General features: G+C 25.8%; 3 protein-coding genes across 4 annotated transcripts; 1 reads left to right on the forward strand and 2 right to left on the reverse strand.

Annotated features, from left to right (window-relative positions):
- Positions 1-3241: 3241 nt before the first annotated feature.
- LOC113560523 (sec1 family domain-containing protein 2-like) lies at positions 3242-11974 on the forward strand. Its single transcript, XM_026966447.1, has 12 exons — positions 3242-3455; positions 3574-3785; positions 3858-4055; positions 4405-4515; positions 4706-4843; positions 4906-5087; positions 5427-5673; positions 6061-6186; positions 6373-6574; positions 6646-6748; positions 11501-11656; positions 11751-11974. The coding sequence occupies exons 2-12, from the start codon at positions 3597-3599 to the stop codon at positions 11944-11946; spliced, it is 1848 nt and encodes a 615-aa protein (XP_026822248.1). The 5' UTR covers positions 3242-3455; positions 3574-3596; the 3' UTR covers positions 11947-11974.
- LOC113560524 (cyclin-H) lies at positions 7473-8701 on the reverse strand. Its single transcript, XM_026966448.1, has one exon. The coding sequence runs from the start codon at positions 8498-8500 to the stop codon at positions 7598-7600; it is 903 nt and encodes a 300-aa protein (XP_026822249.1). The 5' UTR covers positions 8501-8701; the 3' UTR covers positions 7473-7597.
- LOC113560525 lies at positions 11954-16001 on the reverse strand. 2 transcript variants are annotated; one of them, XM_026966450.1, is made up of 5 exons: positions 15345-16001; positions 15177-15276; positions 14989-15108; positions 12739-12819; positions 11954-12365 (listed from the first exon to the last, which is right to left on the reverse strand). In XM_026966450.1, the coding sequence occupies exons 1-5, from the start codon at positions 15510-15512 to the stop codon at positions 12142-12144; spliced, it is 693 nt and encodes a 230-aa protein (XP_026822251.1). In that variant the 5' UTR covers positions 15513-16001; the 3' UTR covers positions 11954-12141. The 2 variants fall into 2 exon arrangements, with proteins under 2 accessions (XP_026822251.1, XP_026822250.1); XM_026966449.1 differs by having other exon boundaries at positions 12739-12873.
- Positions 16002-19602: the final 3601 nt, after the last annotated feature.

Here is a 19602-nt window from a genome sequence, read left to right on the forward strand (position 1 = left end):
AAAAGAATGTTGCGATCTTTACTATCAATAATAGCTTATTAGTTTCTATTGATTTTAAAAACAGATTAAATCTAATTAGTACTCTAGATGATGAACAATTACACATAATTTTCTTAGTAATAGGGAAAATAAACAAAAAAACATCAAAACTAGAATATTATAAGCAGTATCAATTTTCACCAAAATGTATTTTGTTCTCTATTAGTTAATTTAATAAACAAAGATACTATTGACATTTTTATAGCATATTTAAATTACATAAATATTTTTAGACATGATTTAGACTTTTTTAGATTTTTTTTTTAATAAATGTTGATAAAAAATACCATACTTTATACAAAAACCTTACAATTTAATAAAAGGTTTCTAATGAATTGAGCTTACTAAAATTTAAAAAAAAAGTTTAGCATACAATCAAATTAATTTTTAATGAGGTTTGAAGTCTAAATTTTGACAACATTGAATATTCGAATATATCATCGATTTTTGTTATTTTTTTTATTACAAAAAGATATTAATCATGTACACTTAAAACATTCTACTTAACTCGGATTATCTTTTTCTATACACAATAAAATGTTTTAAATATTCAGACTAATTCTAAGCTATTTAGGGATTTTAATGTATTCATAACAGTTTGTATGCTGTCAAAAAACTTAAAAATTAAATACAATATTACTTATAGATAATAGACATTAAAAATATTTAAAATATATTTTTCTTATAAATTTGAAATTTAAATGTTAACAATATTCGAAAGATTAAGAACAGTTGAAAATTATTTTATAGTCAATGATTTAAAATAAAATTCGATTTTTATAGTTTAGGTTTACAAAATTTTTTTACAGCAACCTGAAATTCTCAATCATATAAATGCACACAATTTTTTTATAAACATTTCAAATTAGTATGTTTACAAAATTAAATATTTTAGCAAAAATTAGCGATTTCAGCTATATTGTTATACTTATACCTGATTCAAAATTATTATTTGTTAGGACATGACGCTTTTCATCATAGCATATAAGCATATATATTACTATGCATATTTACTGTACCTATATAGTGGAAAATTCCAAAAGATTTAGATTTTTTAAAAGCTATAGTTTAACCACGAACCTATTAAGAACTACCTACCGTACCTATATTTATTATAAATGTATATTGAATTATAAGTTAATGACACCTTTCTTGATATTATAGTTATCTATGTTATAATATATAATTAAGATTTATTTTTAGCCAAAATTGGTTCATTACATATCGTATTTTTAATTACAATATAAATAAGCAGGTATTAAAATATCTTTGGAAATAGGTACAGGCGCTAATAACAGATTATGCAGTAGCAGTACATTCTCATATAATTGTTTTTCGTATTCAATGAAAAATCATTAAACTTAAGTGTAAGTTTGAATAGTTTGATCAATTATAGTGACCTACTCAATTACGATATACATTTGGCAGTTGATTCTTATTATACAACATAATAACTTTTCTTGCTTTTTAAAATTTATATCTGTGGAATATAAATTGAAAGATTTTAATTTTATATAGGTATAGATATGCTTAATATATTATTATTATTATTATATATCTATGCTAAATTTAAACTAGGTACCTACCCAAATTATAATCAACTGTACTTTTAGTATATTTTCTAAAACTTCTTTGTTTACAGTATATAAAATTAATAAAAAAAAATAAAACAACAATACTTATATTGCATCAATGTTTGTCATCTCTACATGACTCTTGTATTATGTAATAATTTCTAAGTATAATTCTATTAATCGCATAATTATAATGTACCTACCTAATGTCTTTATATTAAATAGGTATGTACAACAAAATGCCTTATGATAAAATGGAAATATCGGTATACATTTGTCATTTTTTATCAAATTTCATATAACTTGATATATTAGCATATTTAATTATTATCTAATATAAGTATTACCATTGATTATAAATACTAGAAGTAGTATTATTAATAGTAGTATTTATAATGCCTAATATAGCCCTACGCGAACAACACGGTTATGTATAAATAAAAAAAACTATAATAAACAGAATAATAACTATAAACGATATGACAATACTTAAAAAAGTTTGTGTAAGTACCTACCCCATAAATTGATAATCAATAATCGCCAAATAAATAATTATTATTCATACATCGCGTTGTTCTAAAAGTAAAGAAAGGTCCAATATAAACGTAATTTTTAATCAGAATTAGTGCTTTAAAATGAGTCTTCTTATAGAGCTCTGACATATAGGTAGGTAGTATACATACATTTTTAAATAGAGGTTAGAGGAAAATCGCATTGTAGGTACTTACCTACCTACATCAATGACAATATTTAATATTTACATTTTCAAGTTATTTAGAAATGTAATAATATTAATAAATTACCTATATACCTAGTGAATTATCTGTATCACTGTATCTATCAAGTTATTTAAGTGTATCTATTAAAGTTAGTTTAATAGGTTTTTCAAATCCTATTATATATTCCAGCATTATTTAAATGTTAAGCTTTTTAAAAAAAAAAACCATTTGAACTGCTTATGTTTTTCTAAATAGTTAAAATACTGATTGACATTTTCCAGTTACCTACCATGATTTGAATTCACAGGGCAGCTGGTCTGTATCGTTTTGAGAGTATCATTTGTACCGACACATGGAATCGCAAATACTAAGTACATCTTAAATCGTGTATGGTCGTATGGAATTTACGTTTCCTACATAATATAATTTTCCAATTGGATATTAGTTATTACTAAAGAGCTCGGTATTTGAGGATATCTTCCAAGGCTGTGGTATAGACTATAGAGTACGCTCGTCTATTACTCTGTGCTCGTGGTCTTAGATAGGTACCCATTATTGCACGTCTGCTGATACCACAGTTGTAGACAGTATACTGTCTCTAACCGCGGGTGATGTTCAAAGCTTATAGATAATATATTATTATTGTTCTCTGGTGGATACTATAATATTATTTTCATGCCACCAGTGTACGACAGTATGCACTAGAGTGCAGTCAAATGAAAAACGCTATTAATTTATCAGAGAAATAATAATAGTGTAAAGCGCGGGCTTGGAAGAATCTATCTCCTAAGATTGTGAAAATAATGTGGAGAAGAGAGTATAGTATTAATGCTGGGAACAAAAATCACAACAATTTGTCAATTTGACGATTTCTAAACTTCATAGATAATCTAATGAAAATATTTTCACTTGATAAGGCCACGTTAAACGTGATAAGGCGTGCCATAATCCATGACGTTGATTATCTATAAAATTTTAAAAAATATGTAATAAACTAATTAAAATGTAATGTAACAATAATTTTGTGTTGTGTGAATCCACCACATAGTGATATTCAAAAAGGAACGTCTCACGTCTGACGGAAAATATTTTTTGGACACAGATTTCCGCATCATCGAGTACAGTAAGTAGTCGTCGTCGCCGTCTGCAAATTGAACATGTCTCCATCAAAATTTACCACTGACAATATCACATATTTTTTCAATACACTATGTAGCCAATTTTTTGTTCCCTGTTTGCAGGACGTGTTGAATTTCGGGACCTAATGGCTTTCAACGTAGACACACCGTTTTCTGTGATGGCCGATTGGTCTTGGAACGAAGTCTGTAAGTATGCTCGTGAGTCGGCAGTGTTTTTGGATGATTATGCCGCCGAATCACTGCACTGGCACGGCGGATGCGTACTTCTGTATCGTGCTGGAGCCAAGAGTGTCAAGGAACTGTCATCGTTTGAGGTGAGACCGTTTAGTATGAGATTTACTCGTAACATTTATTTTTAATTGTACCATTTTATTTTATATGTGTAGAGTGGCAACCCTAAAGACCGCAGGTGTTTATTGGTGATTGGAAAACCTGTGGACGAACTGGCAGTAGCGATTGTCCGAGATGTTTTGAATAACAGTAATTTTAGGTATTGTCGTTTTGTTGCTGGATGTGGGTTTGAATCATATAATGTTGAACAATTAGAGAATGAATTATGCAAAATTATTTCTGCCAAGTACGAGGTAATCTATTATTTAAATTAAACCTTATACCATTGACTATAGAATAGTCTATTCTATAATCAATGTTTGTACTAACTTACTACTATTTAAAAACAACCAATTTAATACAAATTATTTTTATTTAAATTTAATTAAGCTTTTGAAATACCTATCCTAATCTAACTATAATATATTTAGTTCATTAATATTTAAACGATTATCTAATTATTCATTTGTGTATTTGGATTTTTACTTACTTATTTGCTAGAATTGGTTGTTTAGAATTTTCATATTATACTTTTATAGGAATCTCACTAATAGAATTATTTATTTACTCTTGCTATTGTTATAATTTTATGTTATGTTTTAGGATGGTACAGTGGACGTAATGGATATACCAATATCGTTGACTTGCTTGTCTCCTACATTATTTTTAGTACCCCATCTACAAAACATTCCTTTGTTAATAGAGCCGATAGAGGTATGTTATAATAACTAATACTAGCAATGTTCTATTTATGAAATAACGAAATTGTATTTACCTACAGTATTAGTTAGTAGCACTAGCATCATTTATAACAATAACGTTTTATTTGTTACATATTTATGAAATTCTGTAAAAGTATTGTATACAAATTTATATATTTTCATTAAACACATTTATGTTGTAGAATAACTATGAAGTTTATGTATCAAAAATTGCTGCAACTTTAAATAACATATTTAATCATTTAAATGTAAAACATGACCTTTATGCTGTTGGACCGTTAAGTGAAGCTGTATCTCATCATTTCTCCAAAATTCAAAAAGTTTGCACTATTATTACCAATTTTGTATATTTATTCATTATTTTTTATATCTTGTTTTTTAGACTTCAAATACAGAGTCTAGCCGCCTTAATGTCATACTTATTGATCGAATAGTTGATATGTATGCAGTTACTGATTTTGCATCTAGTTGTCCATTAGATAAAATGAATATGTTACTGCCAAGATTTCCCAAAACATGTTCTGATATAGCAGTCATAACTGAACCTTTGTTAGAAGACTTAAAGTATGTTAAACACATTTTAAATATTAATAATATTTATGTAACTTAATTGTACTTTTTGGATTGGTTAGATAAATATTAGAAAACAATCTAATATTAGTGATATTACTTAGTTAATTTAAATTCATTTTTTTTTTCAAGTACAATTACAATAAATTTACAAATTCAAAATTTACATTATTAGGTACATTTTATATTATAGTTAATAATGTTTGTATCTAAAATAATATGTTAGAAAATGTTTAATTTTATTAAAGGTAAATATCCCTGTAATGAAGTTTATTATGAATATTTAAAACATATTTTTCACACAAATATTATTATTAATTTTTACGAGTTTAGGTACGAGTCAATCAATGAGCAATTACAAGTACCAATGTGTTTGGCTCCAACACTAAAACCAACACCAGTAGTTGAATGGTTATTAACAAAAACTGAAAAGAATGTATTGGCTTGCATAAGAACTACATTGACTGAAAAATGTTCTGGACCTATTAAAAAAACTATATCAAGGATTACACCTCAGCTCTTAGAAAACCTTTTAGATGATGAAAAGTTTGATAGTAAAGAATCAATAGACTTAAAACAAGTATATATTATAATCAAAAAATAACTTAATAATTGCTGTATAGTGTATACTATGTAGAAATTAATTACTAAGTTGTTGTTGAAAAGAGAATAATATTAGAAAATTAAAATTTCCAATGATCTTAACTTAAATATATATAAAAAAAAATAATAATAAATAATTATCTTAACATTTATATATGTTTATTATTTCTGGGCTAAAAAAACTGTTTAATTTTTGTTTCTTTTATTGTATAATGGCATTTATAATTATCTTTGCATAAGTTACTTTTAAAGTAGCTTAAAAGTGTTGAACAAAATTAAATTCTCATTTTAATAACAAATTTGTAAATATTATTTATATCAACATTAGTAATTTCATTAACTTTTATCTTATATAATGTTTTAGCAAGTGCTGTGTATTTGTGCTGCATTAAAATCTACAAATCTCTCAAGAATTGAACTTGCTCAAAATATTGGCAAACTATTATTGCAGAATATTTCAATGGAAAGTGACACTGACATCTTAATACAAGTATGTTGATAATGTCTAGTGAATTATTAATAATATAATAATAATAGTTAATAATCTTTATAATGGACATATACATTTTAAATTACACAATAAAATAAAAAAAATTAGTTACCAAGTATACAAATTATAAGAGTATGTATATATTATTTAATATATTTTTTTTGTTGATATTTGTTTTTTTACAAGGTTAGCCAATTATTTAAAACAAGGAAAGACAGAAAGTTGACTATAGAAATTCTATTATGTATTCTAGTTCAATTGTATTCAGTTGTTGATGAAGATTTTGTAATGTCTGAAGAACATCAAATTGACTTAGAAAATATTGTTGGTGAAGCCTTTTTTGAAGACTTGGAATATTTACCAGATTATATAATTAATGATTTAATAGGTACAAAAAAAAAAAATTAAATGAATAATCCAATCATTTACATTATATACATAAATATATTTATGTTTTAGGAGTTAATTTTAGTACATTGCTGGCTTGTCAACAAGCTGCAGAAAAATTCCTTTTTATTTTAAAACAAATAAAGTCATCAAGACAGCATTTTATCCAATACAGGTGGGTTTTTATATTGAAATTACTTAATTTATTTAGACAATCATAAATATATTAACTATACCTATTATTAATAAGTTAGTTGGCATTTCATAAAATAAACAAAATAAGTTTTAAACATTTTTTGAATAGTAAATCAGTTTTATAGTCTTATTAATCCTGCATCTTATTATTGTTTCACTCTACTCCTTCTACCAATAGTTCAATACAGATTAATTAATAGAATTTAGTTAAATTTATTTGGACCTATAGATAAAGAGGAGGGCAGTTGATAGGAATATACCACAATTTACTAATGATATTTCTATTTAAAATGTAGTAAAAAAAAAAAAAATTAAATCTTATAGCTTAATCTATCTTTATTTATGCTTTGGTCTTACTTTTAGCATCTTTCATAACAAAAAAAAAACTATAGAAATTCATGCAGCTTATAACAACTGCTTAGTATATTATTAGAATAAAGTAAAGTTATATTTAATACTTGATGATACTGCATAATAGCTAAAATTTAAATTATGTTTCTATAAAATAAGCAAACATTTCACATAAGTCATATTTAGTAGAGAAATGTTATCATAATTGTACGGTTTTTATTTAAGGTTATTGAGATGTAATATATTATATAGGTAGTATTTATGTTGAACATAAGTATAATATAAGAAAAATATTAATAAATTATTACATGACTTAACAAATTATATTTTATTCAATATAGGAGGTACTTAGTTAGAAAAGAAACAAATTATTTATTATATTTAATTATGAATTTTCACATACCTATTATATAAAGTGTTACAAAATCATATTTTTGATTTTTACAGTAATGCCAGAAAGATGATAGTGTAATTAAAATTACAAAGAATTATTTAATGCTTCTTGTATCCTATCTTTATACTTTTCACTAAATGGATTGTTCTCTTGGTTCCGACATTTATCCAATTTTTTGCTAATACGTGATAATTCTTTTGTGTGATCATCTGCTATTCTGACATGCAATATTCTTATTCTCCGTACAACTTCTATCAAATCTTTTAAATGCTCAGACCCTGTTTCACCTAATAGTAAATCAGTTACATATGAATCCAAATTTTCTTTAATTTGACTTGCCGAATGTAATACAGCAGCTAGAGCCAGCTGAGACGGTGCAAATAATAAACACGCGTCTGTAAACAGTAACTTGTCAATGAAACTGTCAATATGAGTACGCATACGATCTGGATCGGACATTCGTGTTCTTGTCTTAATGTCTAGAAGGAATCCTTCAATCGCCTTGAATGGATGATGCACTTTAAGATTGTACTTGATTTGTTCCATAAGAAACAATTCGTTATTTAGTATCACTGTGGTTGCTCTCGATTGGTTACCTTTAATATTAGCAACAAACTGTGCGAGTGATACATTAAACTCATCAACTTTGCACGCCAAAAACAAACATGTAACCATTATTTCTTTGGGATGATAGTCCATGACCGAGTTGTATAGATAAAATCGTTTCAAATAATTTAAAGCTGTTGCAAATACATACTTTGGCATGGTTGGCTGAAATTTGTGACAAAAATCTCTTAACATGTATTCGTGACATTTCTGAATTATATGCTCTTCGTTAGCATCCAAAAAAAATGTGTTCCGTTCATCAGGACTCATGTGCGCTCCGAATCTGGTGACAAACTTCTTATTGGCGTCTTCTCGCAATGCATTCAAATCCAACTCGTCTTTGAATATCCAATTTTTTTTTTGAGTGCTCGTTGGGAACATTTTTTTCTACTCGATTATTCAATATAGTGAATACCAGAACACACAAAAGTAATCAATGTACATGGATCACGGCTATTAATTAGATATTAAATTTAATTTAATGTTGAATTCATTTTCGAATTTAACTTATTTTAATTCGATTCAGTTCTTATTTATTATTACAAAAGACGGCGGAACGACGGATACTAGTATTATGTTGTGTACAAAATATTCAGTCATACGACAAAATTCGGTTTGCTGATAACAACGCTTATATTGATAAGAAAATGTTTATGATTCAATATACAAAGTGGATATAATCACATATAATAGTATACACGTGTATATTTACCAATTACCGCTAAATAGATAAATATAGAATAATCACAGATTCACTTTCACGGTCTCACGGATATCTTTATTCTTTTCACATTTGTTCTCTCGTCAGTTTTTCACTTTTTTATGAAATTTTAATTTAATTATTTTTAATTGTTATAAGTTTCAAATGAGTACGCTTAATTCGTTTATGGGGGAGGGGGTTACCATTTATATATACATTATACATATGTATATAAATGTTTGTACAATAGTATTTTTCTTATATTTAAGCTCATAGCACAATTAAATTTAAAAAAATGTATATTTTATGGTCTAACAACACTACAATTTAGTATTAATTCGTCTTGAATCTTGATGCTTTTGATAATTATCAAGTACAGCATCTATTGATATTACAATATCCTCATGAATATTTTGAATTTCTAATCCATTTAAGCGAGATTATCCGTTTATCCTGTTGTATTTCTTATATAAATTTTGAAACGACGAAGAGTCGAAAAAGACCTTTCGGGGGTGGTGACCATCGTTACCGGTAGAGTAACAAAAATAACTAAAAGTTTTCGTACAATTAGAAATATTTTTTCATCACACAAGTATAAAGCTGCAGAATGGAAATTTTTAAGATTTTCATTAATTTGGCTTACATATTTCACCATAATCTAAGTTTTCCGATATTTTTTTGTTCACTGCAGTTAACGATATTTTCATAACCATGTACCAAATTAACAATATCAGTCTGGAATTATTTTTTGAATTCTAAATTATTTATTTTTGATGGTAAGACATTAAAAACTTGACAAAATTTGTTTATAATCTAACAAACGTCTTTGAATTTGGGTAATGAAAAAATCTAATAATGGAATGAATAATGAAACACGAAAATATACTTCAGGTGAATCTATTTCAATATTATGACGGCGATACTTGCCTGTCTATGGCTTTGAAAATAGAATTAAATTTTTTTCACTATCATTTCGCATTTTAAGCAAAACGTCTTCAATGTTTGTTGTAAGAGTCATTGCACTTGATAAGTTAAGATTTTTTGTTTGTAATAAACGACTCAAGGGAGAAATTATATCAAAAATCTTGGCGGTAGTACTGAGAAATATCTGTGAAACTAATACTTTTCCCATAAGGCATATGGCGTAAACAACCATCTAATAAAATGTAATATTCCATAAAAGAAATCATATGATATACATGTTTTACTTGGGTGAGTTAACCAACTAAATGCATTATTTGTTATTTTATTATAATTTACACAATTAAATTATAAATTATAATCATTTTTCATTAAATTTATCTATGTAACACTTCTTTAACATATACATATCTATAATAGTATAGCTGCAATCTGCATTTAACATAGTCAATAATTTTCCATTTATACCTACAAAATTTAAAGTAATTAAAAAAATAACATTTTTTAAATTACGTACAAATGACATTATTTTAAATTTTTAAAATTATGTAGGTACAAATACTACAAATGACAATTATTGACAATGTTAAATGCAGATTGCAGCTATACTTTTAGTTATGTTAAAGAAGTGTTACATAGATAAATATAATGTGATTATATTTAATTATGTAAATAATAAAATAACGAATAATATTTAGTTGATATGGGGCTTTTTTTTCTGAATACCGTTAATTCCCCACCCCACATCGATACGTCACTGATAAGTTTATGACTATGAGTATGTTAAACATTAATATTTAAAAAGCTCATGTTAGTCATATTTCACTTAAAAATAAAAATATCGTAAAAAACCAATAATAAAATATTAGATTATGACAGATAATGTTCTTACCTTTAAATTTGACCTAATACTGAATAGGTCATTTCATTCTAATATTTTATCTAAACACACCAAATTGGAACTGCTAAACATGTATTTTGGTAAGGTAAACGTTAATAGAACAGAGACAACGCATGTTTTCTACAGGTACAACGTAAAAGAAATTGTGATCTTTCACTCTCAAATCCCCAACAAATGTATTATCATTAGTTTTCTTTTAAAATTATTTCAATGCTACAAATTAAATAAATAAACTTTATTCTGTGATAGTATTAACAAAAATTACAAATCAGTTTAGTTGTCATAGAAAATAGGCACGTCATACTACTCCTCGTAAATAATTATACGATTCAATTTTATGTACTAGCACGCCTAATACATTTCAACATTTGTATTTTGTCTATATAATAATAAAAATATTATCTTTTCCTATTGTAATCTGTTGGTAACCTATAGAGCAGTGACCTATTTAGGATTGTTAAGAATTTTTTTGTTTTTTTTTTTTTTATAGTAAGATTTAAGTATTTTTTCTAGTATAGTGTTTTTACATATAAACAGAAAAGCAATTTATTGTAAAATCAATATATTTGTTGCTTGCTCAGAATTTAAAATAAACTTATAAAATATTAAAGTAAACTATAAAATATAAGTAAAATAAAATAATTATTTACTGTTTATTTTTAAGTTTATATTTCAAGGAAAACATTTTATTAATATTAATAATAATCTATTTCAATAATGTTTATTATTTATAATTTAAAAATAATAATTTACATATGCCTATAAAATAACAATAAATAAATTACAGAATATAGATAATTTATAAGAAAATTTAAATAAAATATCTTAATATGAATAAATGTTTTTTATATTTTTATAGAAGACTCTTTTTAAGAGAAAATCCATACGTGCCAGCAGTTTACAGTTCTTTTGTCAAACAGCTTATGGATGATGTGTGTAGTCCAATGCGACCTAACTTATCAGTCTTAAACACTAAATCTGATGGGATAACAGATTTTATAAAACTTGGTTTCAAGTGAGTATTGTTAAATTTTTAATCTAATATTTAGTAATAATTATAATCTACGATTTTACTTAAGAAAATTATTATTATTTTTTTTGTCCCTTAGTAAAATCATTAACACTGTAAATAAGCATCCACTGGACTGTGACCATTTGATTGTATTTGTCATTGGTGGCATAAGTGGACACGAAGTGCATTCAATTTGTGAAGCAACAAAAAATTGTGGTATTCGAGTGAGTGTAGGATCTACTAGACTGTTGTCACCATACGAGGCATTGCATTCATTGTTTAAACAAGTTTAGTCAAACATAAAAATTCACTATATTTATTTAATAACTTAACAAGAAAAAAAAAATTAATAATTGATAAAATTTTTCATGGAATGAATAAATGAGCAATAGTATTATTTTTTTTGTACAATCCCATTCATTATATAGTCAATGATCCCTAGTACCAATAAAAGTCAGTTACTTACTGTACATGTTGTGCTTTAAATTTTAATCAGATGTAGAATTACTGAATGAATGTAATTTCTCAATAGATAAAGATAGTTGTTCAAGGCTAGCCATTAGTGAGTGCATGTTCTCTGTACCTTTGGCAATGCCTTGTTCACTGAGCGGATTTGAACCGTCTTGTCTTACACCAAGTTCAAAATGTAACCATGCTAAATGCTCTTGTTGCTCACGAATAGCCGTCATTTGTTCCATACTGCAATCCTTACCTAAATGTTTACAAATGTATTATATATTATATTATAAATAAATAAAATATCTATCTCAATTATTTATACTTTATTTATGTTTTGTCAGATTAATTTAAAAACTATTATCATGATTTGTTTATCATAAACTAATTCATAGTTTTTATTTTTTTTATTTTTTTTAACAAAGGTTTATGTTTGTAAGAATAAGAATTACTGTAAAATATAAAAATTGTTATGAAATATATTTTTTTAAATAAATTATTGTTAATAAAAAATAATACTACACGTGATATTAGTAAAAAGAACATATTCAATTAACTTATTTTAATTCAAATCCAACAGTTTGGATATATGTTATTATTTTAATTATTGAATATTCTTTACTGCTTACCAAATGCACGTAATTTTCCAGAGTGAAAATCTTCAAGTAGTTGCTGTAGGGCTTGCTCCATTTGTCTGACATCGGTCACATCTGACAAAAAACAATGATGTAGGCAACTTCTATCCATAGTTTGTTCAGAAAGTACTATGTGTTTTATATGGGACAGGATTCAACAACAAAAGCAACCAACACACAAAATATGTATATATATATAAAAAAAAAAAAAAAAAAAAAAATAAATAAGCTGAAATAATAAAGTACAAAACTTTTATAAATGGGTAGGTAAATCCTTAAGTGATATTATATCTATTTTAATAATGTAGAATATGTTCAAATTATATATTATGATGTATTAGTATACAAAGTATGGGTGTGATGAATATTAATATAAAAAAAAAAACAGTGTTAACACTGTAAGTAGTGCATTTGTAACTACTTATATCACAAAATATGTCATATAATCGTGGTTATATATCTACTAATCTATATAAGCTAATTAATTAATAATATCATGCATTTATTGTTGACATTTCTTATCATAAAATTAAAATTTTTAAGAAGTATCATTTTTATATACTAAAGTCACTTGACAAGATACTGAACAATATTATAGTATGTATAATTGTAGACTAGTCCAAATATAGAATGCCTGAATAATATTTATGAAATATTTTTTATAAATATAAATAAAAAAATGAAAAAATATAATTATTATACTAGAAACTTTTTTAGTCATAACTTAATAAATAATAAAAATTACATATGCTTTAATTTTATAACAAAAATATATACTTCAAGGAATACTTTTTATCAACAATGCAATATATTACATTTGCAAATGTTTAAAAATAATTAAAATATAATTGTATATTATGAATTATGATATATCAATTTAGTTTTATAATAAAATTGAATATTTAAAAAAATGCTTTTTACGCATTATTTTTAGACAAATAATGTAATTTAATTTTTTAAATTGTATATCTTATATGGATAAAAGATTGAATTTGTACTGCAACAAATGTAAATAAATATCTTTTAAAAGTGGATATTCTTAAGATTCGGTGAAAAAATTAAAAAGTTTAATATATAATAAGTATTTATTAATTTAGGTAGTTAGTCAGGTACAAGGCCAGAAGTGTTAAATCTTGAAAAAATGCATTTGTCTTTGTTAAGTTATAATTAATAAAACATACACTTGAGACCAAAACATTATTTTTTATTAAGTTAGAATATTTAAATAGTAATTTTTAACATTACTCCAAAAAAATGATATGAATAATAATTGTTACATACCCTTACATGCATTAAAATTAATTAATAAATATAAGCAAAATGTATTAAGTATTGATTACTAGCATTTATTTTTAAAAAGTTTTTAATAGAAACATTTTTATAAATATATTATTTTTGTCTTGTAAGTAAGTTTAAAAACATCACAAGTGAAAATGACGATGAGCATTTATATAAATGGTTACAATGATTCAGATTTAAATAAAATTAAAATACAAAACTTCTTTATTACAAATGTTATTTAGTGGGTTGTCAAATATTCTTTTGAGAAATTATGACCTTTAAGAACTTAACATTTCAATGCTATAGAAATTGTACTTTGATTAATGAACATTGTTGATTAGAAGTTTTTTTTTGTTAAATCAATTCATCCAATATAATGTTAGTTGTTAGAAGGTGAATTTTTAAATAGGTCTTTATATTTTATTTAACATTAATAATTTAAATATGAATAAACTTGATATATTTTATACAAATAAATGCAATTTATTTACAATTGGCTCTATTAATATAAAATAATATGATGTGTTTCATTAATTGGAAATTCATTTTTTTTTTTATCTATGTATTGTAATTTATTTTTGATAATTTTTACTACCACTCTACTTCTACCTAGTAACCTAACTATTTATATAGGTATTCAAGTTGAATTAAAATAAATATACTTGATGTCAGATGATAGTAGTGTTTAATATTTTAAGATTATCCAGACTCATTGTTTTAATTATTTAAGTCAAGTAGGTTTAGTAAATAACATTATTATAAATACCAATATACAATATTACACCATATAATATAGTATATTCTACTAAGTGTATGTACTGTGTGCATAACTACTTAAGTAGGATTAGTCAAATAATAACTAGTAAAAGGTAATAAATAATGAAACTGAAATAGATACTTATGTAAACAAAATATACAAAAAACCCTAGTCAATTATTATAATTTTGACAAGATTGAACCAACCTTTTTTATTTTGCAATTTGCTAAAATTTGGAGGTGGCGGACGTGGTGGTTTATAGTCATGTAAAGAACTGCGTCCCACTCTCTCATTAACACACATCAGGCGAGTCGTACCACCTGTGCCTTTTACAATACAAAAAAATTAAAGAATATCTCATATTATTTCAATATAATTACTAGTATATACATACTGGATGGTTGAACTTGTGGTTTATCTTGTATGGATGAATTACTTGATAACCTGGCTGTAGATTTATGGCATTCATTCTTTTGACTTTCAATAGAAAGTGACTAAATTTTACAATTAACAAACAGTATTAAAAATGAATGAAAGTATTAAAACTTTAATTAAAAATCACCTTTTCGCTTATGTTGCTAGTCTTAGTTCGGCTGTCTGAGTGGGAATGTGCTCTTGGAGGAGGTTTGGGTGTTATTGGAGGTGTAACTTGTGTAATATCTGTTGGTTTAGGTTCTTCGTCAGAAGATACCAGTTGTTCCAATTCACATTCTTCTTTTTCTATAGACATGGTCTAGTACGTCGAAGTAATTAAATTTAAATTTAAATAGGAATATAATAATATTATAATCAGTCAGCAATATTCCTCATACAATTTTTTTTAAATGTAAAATGAAATTAAAAGTCAATAAACAGCGGGAGTTTTGACAACAGTGGAATAACATTATTTCAAAACCGGCAAAATTAACATCAAGGCAAACATGTTGAAAACATTAAGACCTTGGACAATAAATTGAATTATCTGCTTAATAGTTAATTATTATTAATAACACTATTGATACAGTTATTTAATAATTATTGTCAATTGTTAATTGTTATTAAAAGTAAATGTAATTTTATTATAGACAACTAAAATAGTCTATAATACTGCAGCGCAGAAAATACAGGAGCAACTAGTAATTACCAAAACCAAAGTACTGAATGTCTATTACCTAAGTGGCTAAGTCAATAAGTCAAATTAATAACAATATCCAATATTCAGTGATTCATTCCAAAGTTCCCAACAGGAAATAATAACAATTGATAACAGGTCTTTAGTGTCTCCCAAATCACCAAGATATATTGTAAATATTGTAATCACAGAATAAATTAACAGAATAACCAGAAGGGACACTTTTTGAGTTTAACACGTATTCTTATAGGGCCACAGATTTGCTATACCTGTTGGAATTACAGTGCAACCTGTAGAAAGATATTTCCCATTATTCTATTTTTATAGCGAGACTGGTATTCCAAATATTCCAAAGAACACGATAACACGCGATAAGGTTTGTTGTTGTTTACAAAAATGTGCGCTGCCGAACTGCCCGAGGCCCGTAAAAATTGGTAAATCAATGTGATCAGACAAACATTTTACATTTTTGTTATTTTATGGATACACTGATATCCCAACAAATTGAACAGATTTTTGAGTTCTCAGCCAGTGTCCCTCACTGAACTAAATACTAAATTTAGTTTAAATTTAGTTAAATTGTTTGCTTGCTATAGCACTTATAATATTTACACCCTTTTTTACAGGCTTGTTTACACTGTTGTGTGATTTTTTATGCTCCTGGTATACAAAATAAAAAATTTTATTATTGATATTTTGTTGTTTTATATAATAAATTAGTTTGTTTTAATGGCAACCCCAAAATATAAAGGTGGTTTATGTTGTGCCTTGTGCAGTTGCCGTATGCAATAACGCCAATAACTATTTACTATCTAAGGCCCAGGCATTAGGCAAAGCCAAAAATACTGGTAGAACCGATTTGTCTTTTCACAGGTGTGATGTACATTTGTTAACTATACAAAGTGTATTATGAAGTTATGATAAGTTTTTGTACAAAAAATAAATAATTCAAAATCGCTAATTTATGATCATATTGAAAAAAAACAATTGTAACTTTTACAGTATTTAATTTGAGTAATCCGTTTGTGATCAATGAATGTATAAATGTATTCGTTCAACTTTCCGCTTCGGTGCAATTTATTAAAACCAAAAGTAAAAACCAGTAGGCAGTAGTCAAAACGAAATTTTTATTTGGAGTTAAGAGGACTCAACACTCGCATGTGTTGCTCCGTCTTATAAGTGCGTAACAGCAAATTTACGCTCAGCAGATCACGTTTAGCTTCGTCAGTTTAAAAATTAGAGTGAATCGACCTATTATTAAACTTGATGGTGAGAACATATCTGTATTCGTATGTTGGTTTTATTACAATAGATACATTTTTTAGCAAGTTATGCAAATAAATATAACGTAAATTAAAAATACTCATAACTCACTTAAAAAACTAATTTCCAACAAATTACTCAAAAAAGAAGAGCAAAACCCCAATTTCAAATCACAAGCTTCAAAAACTTAAAAAACTGATGACCTAATTGTAGCCATTTATAATTATTAATATTATACTTTTGCACAATAATATATTATACCCTTATTTGTGCACTTAATTTTACAATTTGCAAAAAAAAATATATAGTACTTATAGTAATATACTAATATATAGCACTATATTTTGGTACATAGTATAAGAAAGTGTAAGGTGTAATATTAATAATTTAAGATAACCACGAAATGTTAAAAAAATATTTCTATTTTTGAATAAATTTAGTAAAATTCTTAAATTAACTAGAACTTATGGTTATATTGGTTAATGTCACGTCACAGAAAATATGCATATCTTTCGTTAATGATAAATAAGGAATATTACGATTAGTTTTGTACAAAAATGGTGCAGTTGGATTTCAGGGCTGATTATATACTAATATACAGATATACTGTATTACAAGTAGCTACTAGCTACTTACACATTGACGTAGATTTCAGGGTTATAATAATAAATGCATAACTTTTATTCATTCAAATAAGTGTTAAACCTTTGCTATACAAGTATACAACACCGACATAGTAATATATCGTATTAATATAGTGAAAAAACTACTAAAAAATACAAAAGAACGAAAAATAATACAGATCACCGTGCAACGCGCCGCCTTAAAATATGTACGACGGATGACGTCACAGTACACGATAGGCGCTGCGAGGATTTTTCAATGTTTACATGACTATGAGGCAACCTGTATAATCTATAAACCTTGGGTGTCCCTTCCCTTTGTAATTTCATGGTATGAAAATTAGAAATGATAAAGATTTTATTCAGAAACTAATCAGGCCGCCAACTTTAAAAAGGGCATCAACAATTATTATATTATATTATAAACATCAAGTTTATTCATTTACCTATTTTTTCAATTTTAAATAGTTTGAAAATTTATAATGCCAGGTTTCATATTGTGCTTATACATTAATCCAAACTGCTTACTATTTATATATGCTATTCGCAGTAATTTACCTACTTCATAATTCCTTTAAAATGTCAACGGGAAACTGTAGATTTATGTTAAATAATTATTCAATTTCAATATTTTTATTGAAACGGAGTTATAAAAACAAAGAAAAGACGGACGACATTATTGAAAATGTTCAATTACTTGTGGATATAACTATATGATACAAGTCAAAAAAGTATTTAAATTCACGGTACAAGATACAAGATACAAATGTATCTCAGATAGGTACGTACCTTAAATTCTTAAATACTAGTATCTACTATCTAAGATACTATCCAGCCCTGACTGTATCTAATGATAGTTTTTTTAATGCGATTATTGACAATATATTGTATTATATTTGTGGATATATTATTGACAAGCATTTTTATCGAGATATTAACTGTGAATACTGTATAATCGACAGCTTTGTATTAATTAAAGATAGAGGAGGCCCTAAACATGTATCTAAAGCACTCTAAAAATTGTTTAAGTTACTGAACAATGTTTTAAATCTTTTATTATTAATAAACATACTTTATCAATAAAAAATATTGATCAAATGATTATATTATTAACTGTCCAAAATTTGTGAGCATAAGCGGACATTTGATTGAATTTTTAGGGGGGCTATAATAATCCAATGTAAAGTGCACCACTTTATTATACAGAAGTATAACATATTACCTTCGATTTTTGGGGGTCTATACTTGAGCCAGCTGAGTCCCCCTAAGTCTTCCTTGATGTCCACCTATGTTTGTTAGGTTGGGATTTATCAATATTACCTCAATATGACAAATGTTTTGAATATTTTAATTTATATATTATATTGCACTTCGCATAAAATAAAAATAACTGTATTAATTAACTGAACATATTTGAATAAAACTATAGTACATAAGACTCAATTCATACAGTAAAATCTTGATCAGTTCACTAATGAAAGCTGTTGTAAGCAAGAGACACAAATTAAACAAAACAATTTTATTTAATAATATGTAAACTTATATAGTATATTTTTATAAATTAAAACATACATATTTTGTAGGAACTGTTATACATGTCTTAATGGACTTAATATATTGTGATTTGTAATTATAATTTGAATTATAATAATGTATTATTATTTAATATTGATTTAGTTGCATTATTGTATTATTTGACTATTAAGGATATGTTTAGTAAATTTAAATATCAACAGTTTACAACTTGAAGGAACAAGACACATAATATGGTTTTGCTCAACCCCCACGTCACCATGCTATCAAAACTGGTTCACTTATGGCTG

Source organism: Rhopalosiphum maidis, chromosome 4 (assembly GCF_003676215.2).
Source record: "Rhopalosiphum maidis isolate BTI-1 chromosome 4, ASM367621v3, whole genome shotgun sequence".
Taxonomy (NCBI): domain Eukaryota; kingdom Metazoa; phylum Arthropoda; class Insecta; order Hemiptera; family Aphididae; genus Rhopalosiphum; species Rhopalosiphum maidis.